We start from the raw sequence: 24,319 nt of genomic DNA on the forward strand, positions 1-24,319 counted from the left end.
AGTAGCTCCCACAACAGCTCAATAGGGTTGAAATCCAGTAATTGTGCTGGCAACACCATTATAGACAGAATACTAGCCAACTGCTTCTTCCCAATAGTTCTTGCATAGTTTGGAGCTCTGCTTTGGGTCATAATCCTTTTGTAAGAGGAAACTGGCTCCTATCAAGCGCCATCCACAAGGCAATCCACTTCACCAACACTAAAGCACCCCCAGACCATCACATTGCCTCCACCATATTTGACAGATAGCATCAAGCACTCCTCCAGCATCTTTTCATTTGGTCTGCATCTCACGAATGTTCTTCTTTGTGATCTGATCACCCCAAACTCAGACTTGTCTGTCATAAGACTTTCATCCAGTTTTTAAGCATGCAATCAAACCCACAATTGCTGATGCCCCAGATACTCAACTAATCTAAAGAAGTCTAGGTTTATTGCAAAATAATTTTCAGCTTTGCTAACATTATTGCAAGGGCCGTTTTAATGATCAATAAGCCTTTTAAAAGATTAAACTTGGATTAGCAAACAACGTACCATTGGCTGATTTGAATGGTAGTGTGACATTAGCAAACGTTAGCGAATTTTCCAGCAACTTTGTAAAACTACAGTCTAACTGCGCATTGAGCACTTTATGAAAAGGCAATGACTCGAATGATAGCAAACTTCTGGAAGGACTTTCCCACAAAACTCTCAAATGAATGCAAAGTATACACTGCGCATCAATCCAGTGGTCAATTGTTCTGCAAACTGCAAAATCTTTAAAACCTACAAAATTATTACCATTCTTCGTAATGGTTTGTCAAATCTTCTGATTTGACAAACATTGCTGTAGACTCAGAACATCTCTATTTCTGCCCACCCATTTCCTGGTTTGGGTCAGCCAATCAATGTTGGGATTGTGCTCTCAGACAGTGACAGTCACTATTCAGAAACTGAAAACAGTCTCGCACTGCAGTTCATTTCTTTCTCCACAGTTTCCTCTTTCCATCACTTTGTGTTATGGAACCAAGTCTACATCCTAGAGAGAGTGTGTGACGGTTGTCAATGTTTTTACCGTAAAAACTAAAAGAACGTTTCGGTTATCCAATACAGCAGCATTCTGCGGTCTACCAGGACATTCGCTATTGCGGAGCCACAACTGAATTAATTCAAAAGTCACACTTAGAGGTTATTCTAAAGGTGCTTCTATCTGTTAGTTCTTGCGCTGAGCAGCCAATTGTCTGACCACTTTTGGTCCACCAAAATGGGGAGACTATGTAACAAGGAAAGGGCTGTAATTCCTACGTTTTCACAGTTTATGAATATAAATACCCTCAAATTAAAGCAGTCAGTCAACATTTCAAACTCTTCGTCATTGTTAAATTCATTGGGCTGAGTACAGAAACAAAACAACAAAACGTGTGCCACCGTCCAAATACTTGTGAAATGAACTGTAAAATGCCTTCTCCCAGCCTGTAAGGGATCCGCTTACAGTTGCGAACGTGTTTGGATTGGCATGGTTTTAGCATTTTGAGTCACACCAACCTAAAATTGTGTAATTTTAAGTTGGCCTATGAGGAGAGCTGAAGGATGTAAGAGACTTGCCACAAAAGCATCTTAACTTAAATTCTCTCTCGAACTTATACACACGCTCAAAGACACACATTTTCATGGCTCTCCCAGTCATAAAGGTTGCCGGCCCTACTCCTAGTCCAACTCAATGCTTTTCATGTATCATATAGGAACCAAAATAATGAAATAGAAATGTTGCACTTTGTGCTATTGTGATTTGTTTGTTAAGGTTGGTGGGTATTTTTTTTAAACCAAAAGAATAACCACAAATTCAATAAAATCTATAAACAGTATATAAACATATTCAACAAAGAAAACACCCATACGGTGAAATATGCCCTGTCAATGTCTGCAGATGATACATTTTCTCACACCTTAGAGAGAAATATAGTATAAGAAGAAGTGGTTAAGAAATGTTCAGATATTTATACAAATAAGGGAACTAATCCTGTGTGAAATTTGATTAAACCTTCAATTCACATGTTGTGAAACTACAACCTACTGGAAAAAAGCCACCAAGGGCACACCTTACTGAATAGTTTTATCTCAGGGAGTTGATCAAATTGACCCAAACTATGCAAGAAGATAGAATTTCAATTGTCATTATTTACCAATAAAATACACAATTTAATTGATATGCTTATCCCTTTGGAAATCTTATCAGTGGATTCTTATAAATTTTCTCCGAACATAAAAACGTCCACCTTAGTACCCATGATGTCATCACCGTGATAACATAGAAATGAGAAGCATCTTGAGGCATTCAGAGCAAAGAACAAGACAGTGGGGGTTTAGGTCTTAATTTAAATGTTCCCAGAGATACAACAATTTTAAAAGCATCCCAGAAAATTACACTGACAGCCAGATTTGACAATGTGTAAACGACCACAGCACTGCAGCCCAGCTCTCTCCACATAAATAATCCTCATTTTATCTACACCATATGGAGAAGATGAGGATATTTGCATTAGGGAGTGAAACTCTTTAAACCAAGGGTCCCATTTATCATAACTGGCCCGTAATAAGGAAACCTAGGCTACAATAGAACAGAGACCCTTACAGGCTGCTCAGTATGCACCTCTGGGACTGGTCTATAGGGTTAAATACACAGCAGGCATACAGTTGGACACCCAAAAGACATCCTTCATGTTGCCCTCAGAAACATGTGAGCGTTCCAAGTGCTAGGACACAGTCTGCCTGCCTTCAAGGCACATACGGATGTTTCATCTCGCAACAGGCAACAATGGTTACAGAGAGGAGAGTGTAGCATTCCTCTATGAAAAGGCTATGGACCCACAGGCTAGGGCACAGCAAACCTAGTGGGATACTAATGGACCATTTACTTCTGAGGTAAATCCGTCTGCTGACCTCACATTCTCCATGTATGTGGACTGTGAGCTGTAAATTGCTTCCCATTTGTGCAAAATGCCAATTTGAAATGTAATTTAGATTGTAAAGGATGACAGGCAGATCACACGGCCAATACACAGCACAAAATGAATGCCTTCATAGGCCAATGGGAGGACCATCTGAACCGTGGGTGTTGCGTGTCTGTAGTAGAGCTTGGATGATAAGGTCCAGTGTATCAACTTACAGAAGTCAATTTGAGTGACTGACTGTTAATGAGACAACTTTAAGCTAAAACAATGAAACTACCAGTAGTAAGAGTTTAAAGTGAAATAAATAAAATGGTGGTGCAGTTGTTGTAAGTGCATAATTGTGTATCACTATCCCATTAAGTCAGGAAATGTATTGCAATATAGACCTTTTCCCCATATCACCCAGCACCTGTCAGCATCACTGATCATAGAGACTATCCTTAGTGTGATCCACACAGGAAGAAAATACATTGGAAATATATATATATATATATATGTTTTTAATGCCTTTTACTTTACATGGGAAATACTACATTTGACTAAAGATCTTTCAAGCCAATTGTCCAAAGACATTGACAAATTGGGGTATATTTATAAAGTATTTGTACACAATAAAAAAATTTACACAATGCCCATAAATAAATGCAAATAATCTATACAACAGATCCACTGTAGTATAGATCCACTGACCCAATAACTACAGTGGACACTGTACAGTAGAGTGGGTATAAAAGTATACACACCCCTGTTAAAATGTTAGGTTCTTGTGATGTAAAAGAATGAGACATAGATAAATCATGTCAGAACTTTTTTCACCTTTAATGTGACCTATAACGCGAACAATTCAATTGAAAAACAAATTGAAATCTTTGAGGGGGAAAAATTAAAAAACTCACAATAACCTGGTTGCATAGGTGCACACCCTTAAACTAATACTTTGTTGAGATCCTTTTGATTTTATTACAGCACTCAGTTTAGTATTTACGTAGTCATTATTTACCATTTAACAGATGGATATACTATGCATAATTATAACAAGTTCAGAGATTCTCCTGAAATAAAATGCTTTGTGCATTTATAGAGTGGATATAAAATGTCTACACACCCCTATTAAAATGCCATGTTCTTGTGATGTAAAAGAATGAGACAAAGATAAATCATGTCAGAACCTTTTCCACCTTTAATATGTAAAATAAAAAACTCACAATAACCTGGTTGCATAAGTGTGCACACCCTTAAACTAATACTTTGTTGAAGCACCTTTTGATTTTATTACAGCACTCAGTCTTTTTTGGTAGGAGTCTATTAGCATGGCACATCTTGACGTGGCAATATTTTCCCACTCTTCTTTGCAAACGCGCTCTAAATCTGTCAGATTGCGAGGACATGTGTGCACAGCCCTATTCAGATCACCCCACAGAGGTTCAATTGGATTCAGGTCTGGGCTCTGGCTGGGCCATTCCAAAATGTTAATCTTCTTCTGGTGAAGCCATGCTTTTGTGGATTTGGATGTGTGCTTTGGGTCGTTGTCGTGCTGAAAGGTGAACTTCCTCTTCAGCTTTTAACGGACGCCTGAAGGTTTTGTGCCAAAATTGCCAGGTATTTGGAAATGTTCATAATTCCCTACACCCTGAATAAGGCCCCAGTTCCAGCTGAAGAAAAACAGCCTCAAAGCATGATGCTGCCACCACTATGCTTCACTGTCGGTATGGTGTTCTTTGGGTGATGTGCAGTGTTGTTTTTGTGCCAAACATACCTTTTGGAATTATGGCCAAAAAGTTCAACCTTGGTTTCATCAGACCATAACACATTTTTCCATGTGCTTTTTGGGGACTTTATGTTTGTTTTTGCAAACTTCAGCCGGGCTTGGATGTTTTTCTTCCGTCTTGCCACCCTACCCCATAGCCCATTCATATGAAGAATACGAGAGATTGTTGTCACATGTAGCACACAGCCAGAACTTGCCAGAAATTCCTGCAGTTCCTTTAATGTTGCTGTAGGCCTCTTGGAAGCATCCCTGATAATTTCTCTTCTCGTCTTTTCATCAGTTTTGGAGGGATGTCCAGTTCTTGGTAAGGTCTCCGTTGTGCCATATTTTCTCCACTTGATGATGACTGTCTTCACTGTGTTTCATGGTATATCAAATGCTTTGGAAATTATTTTGTACCCTTCTCCTGACTGATATCTTTCAACAGTGAGACCCCTCTGATGCTTTGGAAGCTGTCTGCGGACCATGGCTTTTGCTCTGAGATGCAACTAAGAAAACGTCAGGAAAACCCTACTAGAACAGCTGAACTGTATTTGTGATTAATCAGTCACTTTAAATTATGGCAGGTGTGTAATTACTTCTATTTAACATGAGTTTGAATGTGATTGGTTCATTCTGGACACAGCCACATCCCCAGTTATAAGAGGGTGTGCACACTTATGCAATCAGGATATTGTAAGGTTTTTATTTTTCATTTCTCCCCCCTTGAAGGTTTCAGTTTCACATTAGAAGTGGAAAACGTTCTGACATGATTTATCTTTGTCTCATTCTTTTACATCACAAGAACCTGGCACTTTAACAGGGGTGTGTAGACTTTCTATATCCACTGTATATAGACTAGTACTTCAAATTCTGAATTACTGTTTTGTCTAACATTTTTATTTCCTCTGGTCCATCTATTTATTCTTTAATATTAATTAGTCAGAATCAACTGAATCCAGCAATCCATTGTCTTGGAATTGCCTAAATGTTTCTTGGTCTTAGAGACCAAGTTATAGTGAGAAACGGCCTTGATCAGAAGTGATTCATGAATTTTACCCACAGGGAGAAACAAATACATTGCATTATTCTCACCCTACATTGACCTGTCTACAAATCTACACATGGCCTTTGGCAAAGTGAGTGGCTTCTTATTCCAATAATAGCAGTTAGTCATGGAGTTAAAAGGTTGACTGACACTGTAATGCACTTCTTTGAGATGTAGCTGTCCTCCACCTAAGCAGTTGGGCCATAGAAATGTAAATGTTAGACCAAATTCAACACAACGGGTTTCGTACAAAATCGGGCCAATGAAAATTTTTTATATCTCATTGATACTTTTGAACTATAGCATATTTGGTTTTGCAAAGTCTTCAAAGATTTGGTCTGAGATGGTAAAAACTAGGCCTACATGACGGTTTCTGTTTTCTTATAGGACGACATGTTTATATAAAATCAAGATCAAAGTATCTGCTTACAAAACATTCACCAAATCACACTTAGGTACGTGACCTTAGAACCACAATGGAATTAGAAAGTACCAACAGTGGCGGTTTCTTTGTCAGTAAATAACAAGGACTACTTAGCGGAAATGTAGTTCAGTAGCCTATTTGCAGTTAGCCATTTATGATATTCTGGGGTTGAATAGGCCTATATGGAGCACATCTATCTGAGGGGCTGGGAGCCCACGCCACTGTGTCTGAGGGGAGGTGGAACCTGGCTGTAATTATCCCCTAGAGGGGGACAGATGAGCCCTGATGTGGCTTCCCCCCTACCATCAGCAGGCTATAAAGTAAAACCCGGCAGCCTCTGCCTCTACAGCAGCCCAAACCGCTCTGGTGGTAAACGTCCCTTTTCCACCTCAGATGGGATATGGCTGGGGGGGCTTAATGCACATCTGTCCGTACGCCAGGCCTGGCTGGCTGTGGGGTAAAACACCAGGGATAGGCTCTGATATACCACGCTGTCTAATTAAGGAGCTGATGATGTGGCTCCTCTTTTTTCCTAGTTGCCGTGTGTCAGACCAGGGAGTGTGTAGCACACACACAACCAGGCATACACAGAAGCCCGCCCGCCCGTATGCATACACGCTCACCAACAGACGCTCACCAACAGACGCTCACCAACAGACGCTCACCAACAGACACAGAAGTAGTGAGCAGTACATGGTGTACTTCCTGTAATAAAGCTGTAGCCTCCATTCTTGGTGGTGTGCGGTGCCCTGGATTCTGTAGGAGACCACAGGGGCTCTGCTCTATTCAACAGGACCAGGAACACCAGCGAAGCGGCCTTGGGGTCAGTCAGGGCCACAAAATAGCTCCTCATCAAACCCCCTAAATAGTAGCTTCCAGCAGCTAAGACTAGCATCCCTCTGATGATGGCTCCATTGATCTCTAGCGGTGTGAGCTATTTTGAGGAGCTGTGGTTTTACATGCAACCATTTCCTCAAGGTGCCATTTCTGGGGTTAGGTACATGTAGCTATGTAATCAGAACATATTGAAGTGAAGAGAATACCTTCCAGTCAACAATCCTGTTGGACCAAAATAACAGGAAGACAATGTCCATCTCACTCAATTGCTTGATTTGATTACAAAATCCCACATTTTCCATTAGTCCCCTCCCCATAACAAATCGGATCTCCAGAGAAATTCAAGTAAAGTGTCATTTCATTCTGTGCGAGAGGCCGTAACAGAATGCATGTGCTTAGAGCACTGAAGAACATGGGCAGGATATCAAAAACGGAGAAACAGTAGGTGAGGTTACTTGATAGAAATAACCCTACTGAGTTAATAAAGCTAGGGGATTCTGAGGTGACTGATGTACATTTTGCAGTAAAAAAAAAAACAGATGGTCTACATACCAGAGAGAAATGTACAAAGAGTAGCAGTCTCTGAAGCAACTAACCCAACACTGTCAGGCACAACTCAGCCTCTCAGATTTAGCAGATTATTAGAAATTAGGGTTTTCACGATACCAGAATTTTTAACTTCGATAAGATTCCAGAAATATTACACGATTCTCAATACCTCTTTTGATAACACACCAAAGAATTTCATACATCAACAGTATAAGCAGAGTTGGGGAGTAACGGATTACAAGTATTTCATTACATGGATTACAAAAAACTTAACTGTAATCCATTACGTTACCAACAAAAATATTGTCATCGGATTACAGATACTTTGGATTACTTCAGTATAAAAAAAGAAAAAAAGGTGCATGAAATTATTATGACACGTTGTATGTTTGAGTTTATTGTTTAATGTTTTTAAAACATATTTGAACCAAAATATGAATTGCGCACCTCAGTTGTGTGTGATCATCAAACACGCAAAGGTGGACGCGCATAACCAGTTTAGTGACAGAGGAAGCGATAGTTAAAATTTCTCCGGCTTTTCTTGGTTGGATGGCTGGTAAAAACAGAGTATATCTTCAATAATATTAGCAGAGTCATATAAAATGTAATTTAGTTATCTACTGGACGCATGATTCTCAGAACAATGATAGTCAATAGGCCTACATGGTGTTATATCTTTTTCAAGTTCCAAGGTTTATTTGTCAAATGCACCAAACAACCCAACCTGGACGAATTGCACCGAATAACTTTTACAGGAATTGTTTAATAGATTAGGCAACTATTTGTTAGATAACTGTAACATGGCGCTGCCTTCAAGATAAAACATTATATGGAATTTACCACGACATTTGATGAGAAAAGGTGTGTTGGGAAGCACTCTGCCAAAGGATGATTATTTGCATTGGACGCGGCCACATGAACTCCGTCCATACAGGTAGGCCATGTGATTCTGCTTGCTTTGCACCTCTGAAAATTGTGTTCATTGGTTATCATTGGCTGCTGACGTAATTTACTTTAAGATAAGAGTGCAGGTTTATAATCAGTGTATTTCTTTCATTTGCGTTTTGAAAATCCATCACTGGTGGCCGTAATAATCGCAGGTTACGTTCACGCTGGTAAATCTTGTTTCTATGTGGGTGTTCATGATTGCAAACGTGCATTTGTGTACCAGGGGTTACTGCAACATTTTGACAATGTTGGTTGTGTAGCAAATCATCAGACTACTGCAGATTTAGTTTATGTGCGAAAAGCTGAATATCTGACAGACCTTTAGCGTGTATTGTAGCTACCACGGAGATGTAGCCCAATCATATTGAAGTAAAAAGCAATGGTTTAGAAACCCATTTCCAAAGGCACTGTAGCCTAAACAACCCATAAAGTTAAAATGCATATTCAGTTTTTGGCCAGCTATGTAGACTCTAACATTGATTGATCCCGCAAAAGGTGTTCAGTTGGTTATAGGCTATTCCTATTGGTTTTCCAATGCCTCTTAATATGAAAGTAATTCAAAGTAATCAGATTACGTTACTGAGGTTGAGTAATCAAAAAGTTACGTTACTGATTACAAATGTCGCCAGGTAACTTGTAACTGTAGAAGATTACATTTAAAAAGTAATCTATTACATGAAGGTTTGCCCAAAAACATATGCTAGCACGTAGCAGTTAGCCATTAACATTACATACTAGTCGTCAGATACAGTAGGTGAGGTGTTGCATGCGCCATAATAACGGTTACTTGTTCTGCCTTTCTTACAAAGGTTTAACATAATTATTTGATGTGCGCATAGATTTTTCATTATAATCAATACTACCAAACGTGAAAAATGGTGATCAGAACCTTTGGTACCCAATTGGAACTGAAGTAGTGATTCTTGTGACATTCTTATTAGACATATGTTCCAACTGACCTTTTTTTAATTCTTTCAAGCTGCCAACAACTGCCTTTGAAAAAGATTGGAAAAAGATCATGCCTGTAATTTAAGAAAACGATCTGACAGTGGATCTCAACAATTTGCATAGAAGTTGAGTCAAGATATAAATCAGGTAATAGATCATGTAGTTCAACTGGCAAGACCGAGGCACTGTGAATACACTGAACAAAGACTATTGAAAAAGGTTTTTGTCATATGTTCACACAAAAGAAAGGAAATCCCAACGCACACATTAACCTACTATAGACGATGAGGTAACCACCAGATAGCATTGTGGCCTTCCAGCCATGTGAACCAACATCACGACTGTAAGAAAGCCCCAGCCATGTGAACCAACATCACAACTGTCAGAAAGCCCCACATCCATCTAGGATACGACACTGTGGAGATGTAGTTGACAGGCTTAAGTTTCCTCTGCTTTACTGACTTCTAACTCACCTGTGATGACCAACTCCCTACAGCCCCAAGTGCCTGTATTTGTTTAGGGCCCAATGCAGCTTAACAGACATGTCCCTTGGCAAACCTAAAAAAACTAGGTGGGTTGTTACAATGGCTGAGAACATTCAGCTGGTCTATCTAAAAAACTAAAAAAACACATTGCTGCAGTGCAATGGTGTAATGTTTGGGCTTCATAACTCGGTGTTCCTTTGTGGAGAGTCAAACAGCATGTTTTAGTGCTGGTGTGAGGGTAAGCGTCTTAAACGAATTTGCCCCCCCCCTTCAAGCCAATAAATAGTCTTTCCTTTGTTTCTCTACACTATACCTTGTTTCTTCCTAGGGGACGCTGTCAGGGAGAAAGTGACACTGATCCAAAACCTCACCTGACTTTAATAAGGACCTCCACAGTGTACACTGGTACTGTTCTGTTTTAATATTAACCATCCTGCCTGAAAGCTTTTTACCATTATGTCATAGTATTTTGGTCAAAACAATGTCTCAAAAAATATATAAAAGAAAGCAGTGGGATGTCCTAAAAGCATTGAGTTTGTGAATCTGTTTCCCTTTTCCGACAGTTGCCGGACTATACAGGACCTTTGTAATTAGGTCCTTTGTATGGCAGCTTTTTAGATCACTATTAACATGACATGGGGTATCTTTAAGCAATGCTATGTAACGGATTACCGGTTTTGCAGACACTTATTAAAAGCCTTGTCCTGGACTAAAGGAGACTCATCACTGAGCTGTTTTTTAGTCCAAAAATGTGCTTAATATGTCCAGGAAATTATTCTTAAAGTTCCTAAATATATGGCTCTTACTGAGGTCATCACTATAGTGATCAAGGGATGTTGTTCTCCATGTTTTACACATGAATCTTCGAGTCCATCCTCACTTCTTCCATTATCATCTGGTCTGGGCCTGCCTGCTGCCGACATAAACACACTATACTGTCAATCAGCTGCCACCTGCCCTTCACATTACTCAAGTGCAAGAAAGATCCTCGCTGAGCCCTCCCGCACAAGCCACTGCATTTCCTGGTCTTCTGGCATGAAAGGGGCAGTACTGGTAAGAGGACAAAAATGTCCCACCAACTGAACAGGTTATTGGTGATATCTACCATAAAGAATTGATAAGACCATGCTTACGCCACATTGAGGCAACTCTAAACATTACACTGAATCCCTGAACATATTGAACTCAAAGCGCTCATCATCATCATCATCTAGAAATACTGTCCTGAAACTGTATATGAACTGTAAATCCATGTGTATTACATATGTTTGCATGTTAACCGTGTAGATTGTCTTCTGAACAGTTTTCTACCACTAATGGCAAAATAACACCTAGTACAACTGTGAGTATGTAGAAACGTACTTTGTGAATTAACGAGATTCTAAGTTTATTGACAGTGTGTCTGTCATAAAGTCAAAATGCCAGTAGGTCTAACTACCAGGGTGCCATGTACAAAAAGTAGTAGTATCTGAAGTAGTATCCAAAGCATGATCTCAGGCACACCTTCAGGTTTCAGCTTAAGTATGCCTGATCTGTGTTACAACAGTGCCCCCAAGTGGTCACTTTCCCAAAAATAATATAAACAACAGTGACCCCTGGTGGATGTAAGACGTAGTACACTGAAGAGACTCACCTGGATGCCAGAGGTGGTGAAGTAAGGAATCTCAAACTTGACACTGATGGGGGGCTTCCCCTCCTTGTCCTCCGCTTCCACACTGGGCAGACCGAAATGGGCTCTCATCAGATACTCCTTTCCACCCTAGGGACAAAACAAAAATGTTGTTATTCCGTTGTTATTCCGTTTACATTTGAAGTGAGATCTTTGTTGTTGCAGATGCTCAGTCAATCAACTATGGTGTACTTCAGCATGCAGCCCAGTGGGTTGAACTCACCGGGAATGACTTGATGGACCAGACAACCTCGCTGTTCTCTGGGATCCACTTAACGCTGCCCACAGTGGTCTTGAATTTGGGAGAGTCAGCGTCGGTGGGAACTGGAATGTGGATCTCCACGTTGTTCGCAGTAGACCGCCTCTTGAACTGACTTTTAGCCTGGCAGACAGGGAAGAAAATACATCACCACACTACATATGGAAAGCTCTTGTGTTTCTGATAGCTTTGTGCTGACTCTCGTCTGATACCAAAGCACATGGTCAGCTGTTGAGTAAACGTTGCGGCCCAGTGCTCACCTTGATCATATATTCAATCCTGCTGTGGGAGTGTTTCTCTATCACAGACTCTATCCAGATCAGAGGTTTTACCTGAAAATTTTTAAAATACTCATCAGTACAACTAAAATAATATCACCTGCAGGGCAAAACGGCCCATCATACTCACATACCATGAAGAAAATACAAATGCATTAAAGCTACAATCGGCATCCTGTATATCAGGCCCACAGTGGGTTAGTTACAGTCAGTTTAACAAAACATACGTGTGTGTTGAGACGGTAGGACATGAGCTCAAACTCTCCATCGGGAGGAATGAAAGAGATGGTGCGGTCGTTCTCAAAGCGGGACAGACGCACGCACTGGTGGAACTTGGTGTCCTCCAATTCCACTGATTTACTCTTCCCTCCTGTGACGAGCAACAGGGAGAGATGGAGAGTTAGGGTGTGACAGGAAAGAAACCCGGCTAATCTGAGACCATGTAATAGATTAGAGGAAAAAGCTGAACCCTAACTTGAAATGTGTGTGCGCGCAACTTCCTCAGCAAAACACGCACAAAGACTTCTATGTGAAATTATGAGCAACGAGGCGAAGTCACCCATTAGGGGCTGATGTTAGGGCTGAGAACAAACGTATAATGCATTTGTCTTTCAACAGCACTGTGAGACACCCAGTGACATGAGGGAACTCACGGCCAGTGTTCTCAAACAGGACTTTGTCATTCAGCCCCAGGCGCAGCTCCGGCATCCCTGAGAGGAACACACGCATCTTGATGGAGCCCACGATCTCACTGCGCAGCACATTACCATTCGCACTCACCTGCACAGAAGTGTCAGACCTTTCACGACAATTGCAAATCTCTACATTCAAATTTTACTAGGCAGCGCTTCAATAAACACAAAGATTCTTGGAATAAAAAAAAAATAAAAAAAAACATGACAGAAAATACCAAACAAAACGTGTTGTGGCACCTCACCAGAAGATTAACAGACTCTATGACGTCCAGGAAGACTTCATTCTTCCTGTACTTGATGCCCTCTGACCTCCAGGACACGGCATTGGTGACAGTGGCGGGGGGGCGCGGGCCCCCGGTGTCCAGCTTGTGGCCTTCCTGAGTGATGTACCTATAAACCAACAGAGAAAGCCAGAGAGAGAACAGGAACACAATGAGAGGAACTAAAGCTCCGTCCGCAGCCACACTGGGCGTTTAGGAGAAACTCACAGCACTTCACATACAACACTGTTTACTCACTAATCTTATCATGTCTGATGGTCAACACACTGTAAAAACATTGCTGGATTTGTAAATATTTGTAGAAAATGTGGGGAAAAACAAGACAAACAAATTACAAGGGTTTGAACGAGAGAACTAACTGGTGTTTCCAAGTGGCCACCCCCCAATCTATGTAGCACAATCATTTTAACTCACTTTTATGACCCAGCATAGCAACAATTATTGGTGTTTATACAGTCTAAAAATGGCCCATTTTACAACACCACGTAGGTCAAGTGGGCATAATTTGTAAGCTTGTTCAGTCGTCAATATTCATAACTTGAAAAAGTTATGAACTACAATCTTTTATTTATATTAATATACAGATTTGAGGCCAAAATATATTTTCCAAATGAGCCCTGCGTAACATCCTAAATAGAAAACATAAAAATCCAAGAAAAATACATCAATACAATAAAGCACATCACAGTGCCCAGAAAGATATCCCAGAGCAGTTCAAGAATATCAAGTTGTATAGTATTTTATAATTCACTCCATGAATGAGGTGCTTTAAAACCAAATGTGGATTTACCCAACTCAGTGGAGAACCAGGGGAACCAAACTCAAAAGATAACAAATCCAGAAACAGGATTTGACAGGTCTGAATACTTCAACAGAATAGTAAGGAAATTGGAACATAGATGCAATCTACAGGTTTTTAACAAGGTCAAGACAAACTTTCATTACAGGGTACCGTGATGAATATCAAAACTATCACCTGTACCAAACACGCCTGTTTAGACTACAACAGAAGTATTCAATCCTCTCCACAAGAAACTCCAAACATTACACAAAACCCTGAACAGGCAGACCCGATTTACTAATTAAGGGCTTGATGATTAGCTGAAAGTCTATTCATGGGTGCTAACTCTGAACTAGATCAAATACATGGAACAGCTGGGGGTCCTTGAGAAGAGGGCAGAATACCTCGGGAATAAAATGTAAATGAAGGCCATATGGCAGACAGCATCCATTGGTTTAAGAAAAGTTGCATCTGTACATTGATAAATGGGGCCACCATAGACCAGATTGCAGTGCAAAAATGTTGCCAATGGAATAAGACAATATAACTATTTTAGAGGAGATATTTGCTTGAAATAAGTGAAATAAACTGCCAATGGAACGAGGCATATTTCCTAAAAACAAGCGGTATATTTTTGCTTCTTAAGAAAAATATACCTTATTTTAATAATGATAGGGTTTCTAACATGAAAATAAGATACATATACTTGATGAGCCATATATCATTTGCAGTGTGACTAACAGGAGCAATAAGTGTTTTTCATAATAAGTGTTTACAATGATATTAGCAAGCTTTTGGTTACTGGCCTACTGTTCTATCTACTAGCCAACCTGCTGACTCAGCTCAGCAGTTCAGAGAAAAGCAGTGGTGATGAGCAGCGTCATGAGTGCATTTAAGTGCGTGTTCTGCAGTAACGCGTTCACAATAGACAAACAGACCCTCATTTTGTTTGGAAAAAACTAAATGATGACTTCACATGATCTTATCACTAGACATCATAAACATAGACTCTAAAAGACATGAGTTGTGATACAGAAAGGTTGTGTGTAAAGTTGGGCTCACGGGTGTTTTGGCGGCAAGATTATATTATAATCCCCAACATCTCATCTTTCAAAATACATAGTCCTCTTAACTCACAGCCTTTCTCTCACTCAGACAACAATTTCCCCTTTGCCCAAGAGGCTCAACTTCCAAATAACTATAAGTAAAACATTTTAAAAGAACATACAACACATTGAATGTAGGGAGTCTGAGCTCTAACATCACATGTTGTAGGGTCAAGCAACTGTATGCAAATTAGTCACATACTGGCGCACCAATCTGCAAGTTAAAAATGTCCGGCAATGGACTGAATACACACTCTTGAAGGATCTTGCTGTCAGTAGTCTGTGGGTAGCCAAAGTCCATCAGCTCATCCATCAACTCATAGATGATGACGAAGTTATCTCTGATACTCTCCTCTTCCAACTCTTTAAAGTACTCAGAGAAAACCTGCAGACAGAAAAATGTTTTTTAGGTAAAGCTCTGACAAACATCTAAAAATTCTCAGAGGTTGGTGAAAGGGCATCATAGAGCTTAAAGTCCTACTGCTTAGGCCTGTATCATATTTCTTAACAGTTACTCACACAGTAATGAGCCGAAATGTTATGACCACCTGCCTAAAATGCTTTTGGCCCTCCGTGTGCCGCCAAAACAGCAGCGACCCGCCGAGGCCTGGGCTCTACCTGACCCCTTAAGGTGTCCTGTGGTATCTGGCACCAAGACATTAGCAGCAAACCCTTCAAGTTCTTCAAGGGCTACGCAGACGATATTGCAGCAGGATAAACTGTGTGTTGTGACACATTCCTCCCGTAACCATTATTAAAAGCATAACTTCTGTGACTTGTGCTATAGCAGACCTTCTGTTGGTTTGGACCAGATGGGATAGCCATCGTTGGCCTCGCATATCAATGAGCCTTGGGCACCCAACACCCTGTCGCCGGTTTGTGCTTTGTCCCTCCTCGGACCACTGTTGGTGGGTACTCAACACAGCTGACCAGGAGCGCCCCACAAGCCTTGTCGTTTCAGAGATGCTCTGACCCAGTCGTCTGGCCGTAACAATTTGGCTTTTGTCAATGTTGCTCAGGTCTTAAATCCCGCCCACTTCTCCTGCATCCAACATGTTGACTACGGGAACTGAGTGTTCGCTTAACATCTAATCTACCCATAGCTTGACATGTGCCTTTGTAAGGAGATGATCACATTATTTGCTTCACCTATGACTTTTCAAGATGTTTTGGCTAATCAGTGTGTACGACAAAGTTAGCAGTTGCTATAGGCATGCATATTTTTTCCCCAACAGCTCCATAATAATATCACTATGCAGATCACCATACACAATCACAGACACCTCTAAACTCACTAATAATAATCAACTGTAATAAGTGCCACTCACCTGAATTATTTTGTAGAGGAAGGAGAAAACCAAAGAGACGCAGGCATTCTTTTTTGATGTTGCTACAACTGATAGAAGATATGTTAAGGTGAACAACTGAACCAGCTGAAACTATTTGACAATGTGTCCACACTTAAGAGGGTATTGGCAACTAAATGGGGAATTTGCTAAAAGTGAACATGTGCATTTCTAGGGCACTCAGAGATAATATCAGATAACATCACTTAACATCAAACCAAACATTACTACCTTTAACCCAGAGGAATGTATTACTGTATTACGAGAGAAGTTGTTCTATCCTCTAGCTAGCTACATAGCCCTCCTAACAAAGAATGTTACTGGGATGGAGTAATGTGATTGATTTGTGCTCTTTTGGCTCTAATGCAGAGGTGAAAAAAAAGCACTAAGTACAAGTGGACAACTGGATTTGGTTGTGTTCACCACTTTAGGGTATGTCATTACAATCTAAGTAACTAGGTAAAGGAAGTTCAAAACAAACCAGTGATCATTTGAATAAAAAGGAAGTGTGTAAATGTCCAATGAATGTCACTGGTTAGTTATTAACTCTGTTTCTCTGGTCATTTTGCTCTAACTTAGGAGACAAAGCCTAGTCAAATAAGACATCTACAGAGACTGCAGAAGGCTCAGTATAATTAAGAAGACAAAACCTGTCTGACAGATCATGAGGCACCTCCAGGAGGTAGGCCCTGAAAATGTAAGACCCTACCGGCAGAACTACAAGGCTACACTACAAAGTGAAAATCACAAGATAGACAAAAAATAAAAGAACATGAGCTAAGTTACAGTTTGCTCAACCAATGTAATTCAATAAGCCTGGAGAGTATTGTGGACAAATGAGAGAGAAATTAATATGTACCAGAGTGAAGGCAAGAAGGAAGATGAGGAAAGTACAAGACTCTAAAAATCAAACGCATCATTCAGCAAGGTAATTGGACCAAATAGCAATTAGGAGTCACTACAGGGCCAAAAAGTGGTAAGTTATTCAATGTAGCCAATCAAGGTTTTCATTTTCTGAAGATGAGATTAAAGTCAAATAAAAACAGCTGAAGTACAGGACTGGCAGAGTATCACTGATTGGGATCAATGGGTTGCAGACATCAGGCAGTTATTGCATGTAAAGATAAGCAACCAATTACTAAATATAAGGGCATCATTTGAACATTACATTAGTCTGTGCCGAGAAATATTGGGGACTAGGCATAAAAATTTCATTCCTAAATTCTGAAACAAAATAGTACACAAATGCTCTCAACTTAAAGCAGAGAAAATGTCCTTTAACCTCACAGAATATATATTTTCATTTTAAACCCAAACCGTTGTAGTATAGAGCCAAACAGAAAATGCTTCACTGTCCAAATAATTATAAAGGGGTTGGGCATATGGCATCGCAATCAATAGCAATCACTGTTGCATGTAAAAGCAAAATTCTTCACATTACTCCACATAATTGCAGTACCGTTAGATGTATTTGCAGGCATTTTCATGCCTTATGGACAGAGACAGTGGGGAAAAAGGTTATTTTGCTGGAAGTCCAATGGGTCAGATTCAAACCCATGTAGATATGCACCGGAGGCAGTGGCTTATAATGCAGCACTACCCAAGGCAACATCCCACGGCAACACCCCACGGCAACACCCCACGGCAACACCCCACGGCAACACCCCACCTGATCTTGCCATGGGCTTTTCAACGGTGCAGTGCGGATAAATCAACTATCACTTGGTGCAGAACACCAAAAGGTATGGAATCTCATCTCAGCCAATCAGATTGTTCCTGAATATTTGAAGGCATTCATTGTAAAGTTTGTGAATGGTTAAGCGTATGGCAGAGAGGATACGGTAGAGGTTGTTGTGTTTGATCCACATGAAGCGGACCCCTCCATGGGCGAGGATAGGGGACAGATTGCCCTCCTCCTCTCTGTCCATGAGGATGGGCATAAAGTGCTCAATCTCCGACATGTCCACATCTCCTCTGTAATTACGGCAGACCAGAACCTGGAGAGGTGAAACAAATCAACAGAAGATTACTCTATGTTTTGCCATCCTCAGTATGACGTATACAGTGGATAAAAAGTGCACAAAGCCTAGTTTAATTGAAAATCCTGCATTTTATTTTATAATAAACTAAGGCTGGTCCAATCCGATTGAATAGCAATGGCGCTTTAGTGAACTACCACAAGTCCCAGATAACACGTTAAAGCAGCCCATTGCCCCGTGGTAGAAGGAACTGCAACAACAACAGACGGGTGTAATAAAATGGACAAGGGGCGTTGCTAACCGTGCTAAACACAGATTATTTGAGGCAATTGCCTCAGATGTAAATGTTTTATGGTAAACTGCATTCCATTTCTTGTCTTCAGCAACTCTAATAATGTTCACCTGGACTAATGTTTGTCTAGTACAACCTCTGTGGGGGTCTTCCTATCCATAATTTTAATATAATATAATATATAAATTTCATACATCCACCAAAATATTCTCCACATTAGATTGCTCAACAATGCACATCCAACTTTGATGGCTTGTGCAATTAAAATGGTCTCCACCACCTATCTATAAATTACATTAAGTTATTGAACAATGGGTATTTGGTGAAATGTCCTTGAAATAAAGTAAGAGGACATTCTACTGAGAAAAAGTGGTGTTTCTATTTAAAATTACATTATATATCGTTATTGCGTTCACCAAATTAATGCAATTGAATCTGGTGTATTATTAGCATATGTTTATTGGTTAGCCTTACCGTGTGAACTGGCTGCACAGTCAGAGCTTTCTTCATTAATGATACTTAGGCTATACTGTCTATCACACGTGTGGGTAGAACAATATACAGTAGGCCGATATCACTTTAATTTACAATGTGGTAATTAAAGTTGCGTTTCTTTAATAACTATGAGCAGATGAGTAGCGTTAATTAATTAATTGATATGCCCTACATTTCTATTAAAATAATGACATTTCAGTTTTAATAATTATAAAGGAAAGCTGTTCCTGAGCACGGTGAACCCTGGGTGTTTCTGTAGCCCTGTTATTAAAGACATTTTCCAACCATTTTAAACAGCACAGAATATATTGAAAAGTCACAGATAGAGAACTATTCTTAAAGTTGTTTAACAACATAGCACATTGAAAGCTCAAATATGTCAGATGTTGCTTGTGGTTGTTGGAGCTCACAGAATAAAAACACAACACTGGCAACAGCACTTGACTGATTTCCAAAGACATGGGTTTGTTTTGTGAGGTCCAAATCCAAAACAGTTGTTGATTATATTCCCTCCCTGTGGTTATACAAGGCAAGGTTCCTTATCTCCTCACTTTTCTTGGACCACAAGCTCAAATTGCTGGGCTTTGAACTGGTTAGGTTACCAGATCAAGAAAAACGAATACAACCTAAACATTTTCAAACTTGACATTGTTCAAAGTATTGGCTGTTGATTATTCCATGAAATAATTAGCCACACTCCAAAGCCTGGCTCCTCTCCAAGTTTCTTCCAAGGTTCCGTTTTTACGGGGTATTTCCAAAGCCACTGGGTTACAACATCTTGCTTGTTCTTCAGGGTTTTAGGCTGGGTGTCAGTGTAAGCACTTTGTGACATCTGCTATTGTAAAATGGTTTTAACGAAATAAATGTGATTGATTGAATGTTGTTGCTAGAAAATCCAGCAACAATTGATCACGAATCAACTGAATATCAAATGACTACAGTATATTGAGTTATGCAATACCCTAAAACGGAGTGTTACTGTTTAAAAAATGCAGCCTACTTACAATAACTAACTGTATACGTGAGAGCTTTGTACGTCTCACTACCGTGATAAAGTCACCAGCAACATCAATGCATCATGAATCAATCATCATGATGAATTTATCATTAATGCATCACGAGTTCCTTTCAATCCAATCCAGTACAGCTGTTGGTGTCTACAGTAATAACACGGAATTAATTTCCCGTGTCAACAACAATCTCTCAAATGTAATTATTTAAACATATTTTTAAAACGCGTTATTAAACAGTCTGGTAAACGTTGTGGATTTGGCTAGCAGAGTAGCTAACGCATCAGCTAGCTAGCAAGAGTAACCAAAATGAATGATGCCCTCTTACCTTGCCTTTGAGATCTAACACGTAAACCGCACTTGCTGACATTATGTTTCTATGTCGTCGCAATAGCTACGAGTAGGTACCAATGAAAGGTGTCACACAATTCTACAATACAAGAGTATGCAGCTAACGGTAAGGTAGCATCCACCTAGGAGTGCTAGGTGTTGCTTACTACCATTGAACCGGTTTTGCACACGTCACGTCAAAAAGCGGAAAACACAAAATGTTATATGCTCCACTTCCGGGAATCAGTTGCTGTTTGGATTTTCTGTTCCATTTCAATAATACATCTTCCATTCCTAAATATTTTAATACATTTGCTTAATATTCTTATTCTAATATCATAATTCATACATTTAATGGAAGCTACATTGTACTCGTTTGCATGAGGCTCTGTATGACTTCATATTGCAATTGGGCCTGTGGAAAACATGACATTTGTTTGATTTCGGATCTAGTGGTATAGCGTTACACGGCTTGTAGCAAAGCAAGCAAACATTGTGTTGAGATTGTCAGGCAGGGCAGCATCAGTTGGCATCATGCAGCTGGATTCATCTTTGTAATCCATGATGGCATGTACTGCTTGCAGCATTTCACAACCCACAGTTGTTAAAACGTAGATTCAAGCTTGAGTCTATTTCCTTTTTGGACCCTTAATTAATGGGTTTGAAGATCATGTATTTATTGATTTTGGATAAATACTGGATAATTGATTTACCTCTCGTGAATCCAATCTTTGTCCTTTTTATGTGCCACTCATTGTTCAATGAATTGCTTGTACTTTTTTGAAACTGTCATAACATGTCAAAGCTTTGAGGCCTAAGGTAGTGATGTAAGGTGTATATTATTATATATTTTTTGTTGTTGTTTTTTAGTGCTGTGGATTTATGTTCTGGTACTTGGACCCTCTTGAAAATGAGATGCTGCATCTCAAGAGGCTATCCATTAATAAATTGAAATTTGGACATCTATTGCAGCTGACATGCTAGGATCAGGTAAAGCAACATCCTAGCTCACATGGATATTTAAATGCGGTACAACTAGACCCAAAAACTAGTTTACCTGGTCTGTACACTTCTGAGACTAGAATATGTCTGATGTTGCATTCTACCTAGACAGCAATGAAGTACACACAACCAATAAAAGCATTGGCATACATTCTAGACACTAGGAAGTGGAACTGCATTTAATGTGTCACAGGACTACTGCAGCATTCATGTCTAATGAAATTCCGCTGATGCATAACCAAAAATGACCAATTTAAATTATATGAAACTTTAATACAACAACAAATTTACAAAAAGCCACAACTAAAGTTACATGGGGGTAACAATCAGCAAAAAAGGCCTGCCCAAAGCAAAAAAAAAAGGTATCCAGGAGTCTTCTTCACTTGGTCCAACTGACTTTGGGAATATCATAATGTTCTGTTAGGGTGTCCAGGTGACGGTTGAAATCCTGGAATAAAGAAAATGCATTTGTCATCAGTAAATGTCTGTGGTGCCTATCAATTAACATCACAGCGCAATTTTTTTTTACCAATCAACTGTAAAGGCATGCTGAAGATGTAAATTAACATCTCACCTCAACTCTTCGTTTGTGAGTTTTTTCTGCTTTGTTCAGAATCCTCTCCATTTGCTTAAAGAAATGTTGAAGGGAGAGTTACATTTTGGTACATTTTCATACAAAATCAACATTGCACATTGCTCAATTTATATTCACCCTCTTCTCTTGCATCTTGTCAAAGGCTATTTGAGCTGGTGTTCTTTTGTCAATGTATCCTTTCTTGGTCTCCTCCTCTTCGTTTTGATTGGTATTAATCTGCTGCTCCAAACGCTGCTTCTTCTCCTTGTCCTTTTTCTTTCTAAGAGCAGAAAAACAAAAAAGACGAAGAATGATTAGTGAGCTAGTAACATACCCCTAGTAGTAGCTTAAAGCTTTGATAACCAATTATCTAGACCTAGGTATGTTTGCGACGAACGTTTTATTTTCATTTATTTTCTATTAGGGAGTTACCTAGTTAACTCGGCAACTACGTAGTCCAATTGACCAGCGTACTGTTGTCAGTCAGCAACTTAGTGTTACGTTTGACATTCTTCGTTGAAATACGCTACATGTACATCGTAATTTGTTGATTTCAAGCGTATAACTAGCTAGCTAACTAATAATGTGTTAGCTAGGAGAACAAGACTTGGCTGTTAGCTTAGTTGATACATGACGAGGGATCTACTATTAACTTTATTTTGAGAATTGTACTTGTTATTTTTGATCACGGAGATTATAAAGTGGAATTTAAAGAAATACAAACCTTTTCCCAGCGGAAACCACTCCAATCCCTTTCAATTTCAGGGAACCTTTCTGGACGGTGGCATATTGGTCCGACATCTTTATTGTTGTTGATGTGGATTTCACGAATGGTTTCTTTACTGCCCCTATTGGTAAATTAATCTCATGACTCCAACCCAGCAGATGACAGTAACGTTCTGTCTACATTCCTGAACTTTGCTCCGGTTTTATTTAAGAGAAGCAGTTACCCGGAAGTAGTAGCGTCATGCTAGCAACATTAGATATTTCGTTTTCGGATTTTGCCTTACAAATAAAAGTCCGCGGTAAAAATCGATATTAAAATAATCTATTTTGCTGCGTTCCTTAATGTATATTGTAAAGATACAGAAAATTAAAGAATATCTACACATTAAAAATAAATTAACTGAAGAAAAATGCTGTTTAAATAGTACTTCACAAAGGATGAATAATATTCTAAGGTGGAGCACATTGAGAAATGGTGATGGAATCAACTATTGTAAAAATGTCATATTTTAAAAATGAGTTGATGAATCCTTGATGATGTAGTTCTTGTTAATTTGCTGGTGATCATAAGTTATATATGGGCTTGTGCTAAATCCAGCAACACTATGCTTTCCACCTTCTCCCCCATTGCAACACATTATAATATACTGTACCCGGGATACATATTGCATCATAGAGCAAAAATGATTCTATAGAACGCAGTGAATGTATTGTAGGAAATGTTCAGAAGAGCATCTACTAACCAAATGAAATTAGGTTTGGATGGGAACTGTGTGCTACATCCAGCAACATGTGAATGCATTGTAGGAAATGTTCAGGAGTGTATGTAGATTTAAAGTGTCCTGGAAAATCAAGGGGCACTTTGTGTATTTACAATTGTGGCTGGCATTTTACTCCGTCCATACTATTGGTCCCAATGCAAATGACTGTAGATGAAATACATATTGATTCATACAGAAAAAAACGATTATTTACGCCGCAGTGAATGTATTGTAGGAAATGTTCAGGAGAGTGGATAGAGTGACTTTATATAAAAAAATTTAGGGGCACTGTGTATTTGCAATTGTTGCTGGCATTTTACTCCGCCCATACCATTGGCCACAATGTAACTCAATAGGTATGAGAAACATGTTGACTCATAAAGAAAAAACTATTCTACATGCCACAGTAATTTAGATAGATGTAGCACACAATTCCCCATGATTAGACAGGTTTGACTTACTCTAAACACTCTCCTGAACATTTCCTACATTGCTTTCTCTGTGGAACATTCAATAGCTTTTGATCTATGAGGCAATATGTATTCCATATTCAGTCATTCACATTGTCTGAATTTTGCCCTTGCAACATGTTTTAATACCCACTTTTCATTGAAATTACTCTTAAATATGATCATATATGAATTGTTGTCAATGTTTTGAGAGGTACATTTTCTTAAACAATTAATAGACTCAGTTTGTCAGTTTTGTAGTAATACGTTAGTCTCTTTTATTTTGAAAATGTCCACATTTTTGTTACCCGGAAATGTTTCTTTAATGTTGCTCACAAGGCGCTGATGATATGTAGTCTTTGGTTAGCTAA

At 39.4% G+C, this 24,319-nt stretch overlaps 2 protein-coding genes across 2 annotated transcripts in view; both read right to left on the reverse strand.

Annotated features, from left to right (window-relative positions):
* The window catches only part of LOC105011466 (adaptor related protein complex 1 subunit mu 1), a 32,724-nt gene extending 12,095 nt beyond the window's left edge, over positions 1 to 20,629 (reverse strand). Inside the window, exons 1-10 of the mRNA XM_010871503.4 lie at positions 20,435 to 20,629; positions 18,171 to 18,327; positions 16,313 to 16,380; positions 15,239 to 15,369; positions 13,059 to 13,206; positions 12,775 to 12,901; positions 12,349 to 12,491; positions 12,104 to 12,175; positions 11,808 to 11,966; positions 11,549 to 11,674 (exon numbers count right to left, since the gene is read on the reverse strand). Of these exons, the coding sequence (XP_010869805.1) occupies positions 11,549 to 11,674; positions 11,808 to 11,966; positions 12,104 to 12,175; positions 12,349 to 12,491; positions 12,775 to 12,901; positions 13,059 to 13,206; positions 15,239 to 15,369; positions 16,313 to 16,380; positions 18,171 to 18,327; positions 20,435 to 20,476 (1,173 nt within the window). The 5' untranslated portion in view covers positions 20,477 to 20,629. The remainder of the gene's footprint in view (positions 1 to 11,548; positions 11,675 to 11,807; positions 11,967 to 12,103; positions 12,176 to 12,348; positions 12,492 to 12,774; positions 12,902 to 13,058; positions 13,207 to 15,238; positions 15,370 to 16,312; positions 16,381 to 18,170; positions 18,328 to 20,434) is intronic.
* A 1,064-nt stretch (positions 20,630 to 21,693) lies between these two features.
* On the reverse strand, positions 21,694 to 22,838 carry fam32a (family with sequence similarity 32 member A; the record flags this gene model as incomplete). Its single annotated transcript, NM_001303657.1, is given in 4 exon segments — positions 21,694 to 21,886; positions 22,013 to 22,066; positions 22,151 to 22,292; positions 22,737 to 22,838. Coding segments are annotated over 4 exon segments (342 nt in total). The 3' UTR covers positions 21,694 to 21,817.
* Between the last annotated feature and the right edge of the window lie 1,481 nt (positions 22,839 to 24,319).

Source organism: Esox lucius, chromosome 8 (assembly GCF_011004845.1).
Source record: "Esox lucius isolate fEsoLuc1 chromosome 8, fEsoLuc1.pri, whole genome shotgun sequence".
Taxonomy (NCBI): domain Eukaryota; kingdom Metazoa; phylum Chordata; class Actinopteri; order Esociformes; family Esocidae; genus Esox; species Esox lucius.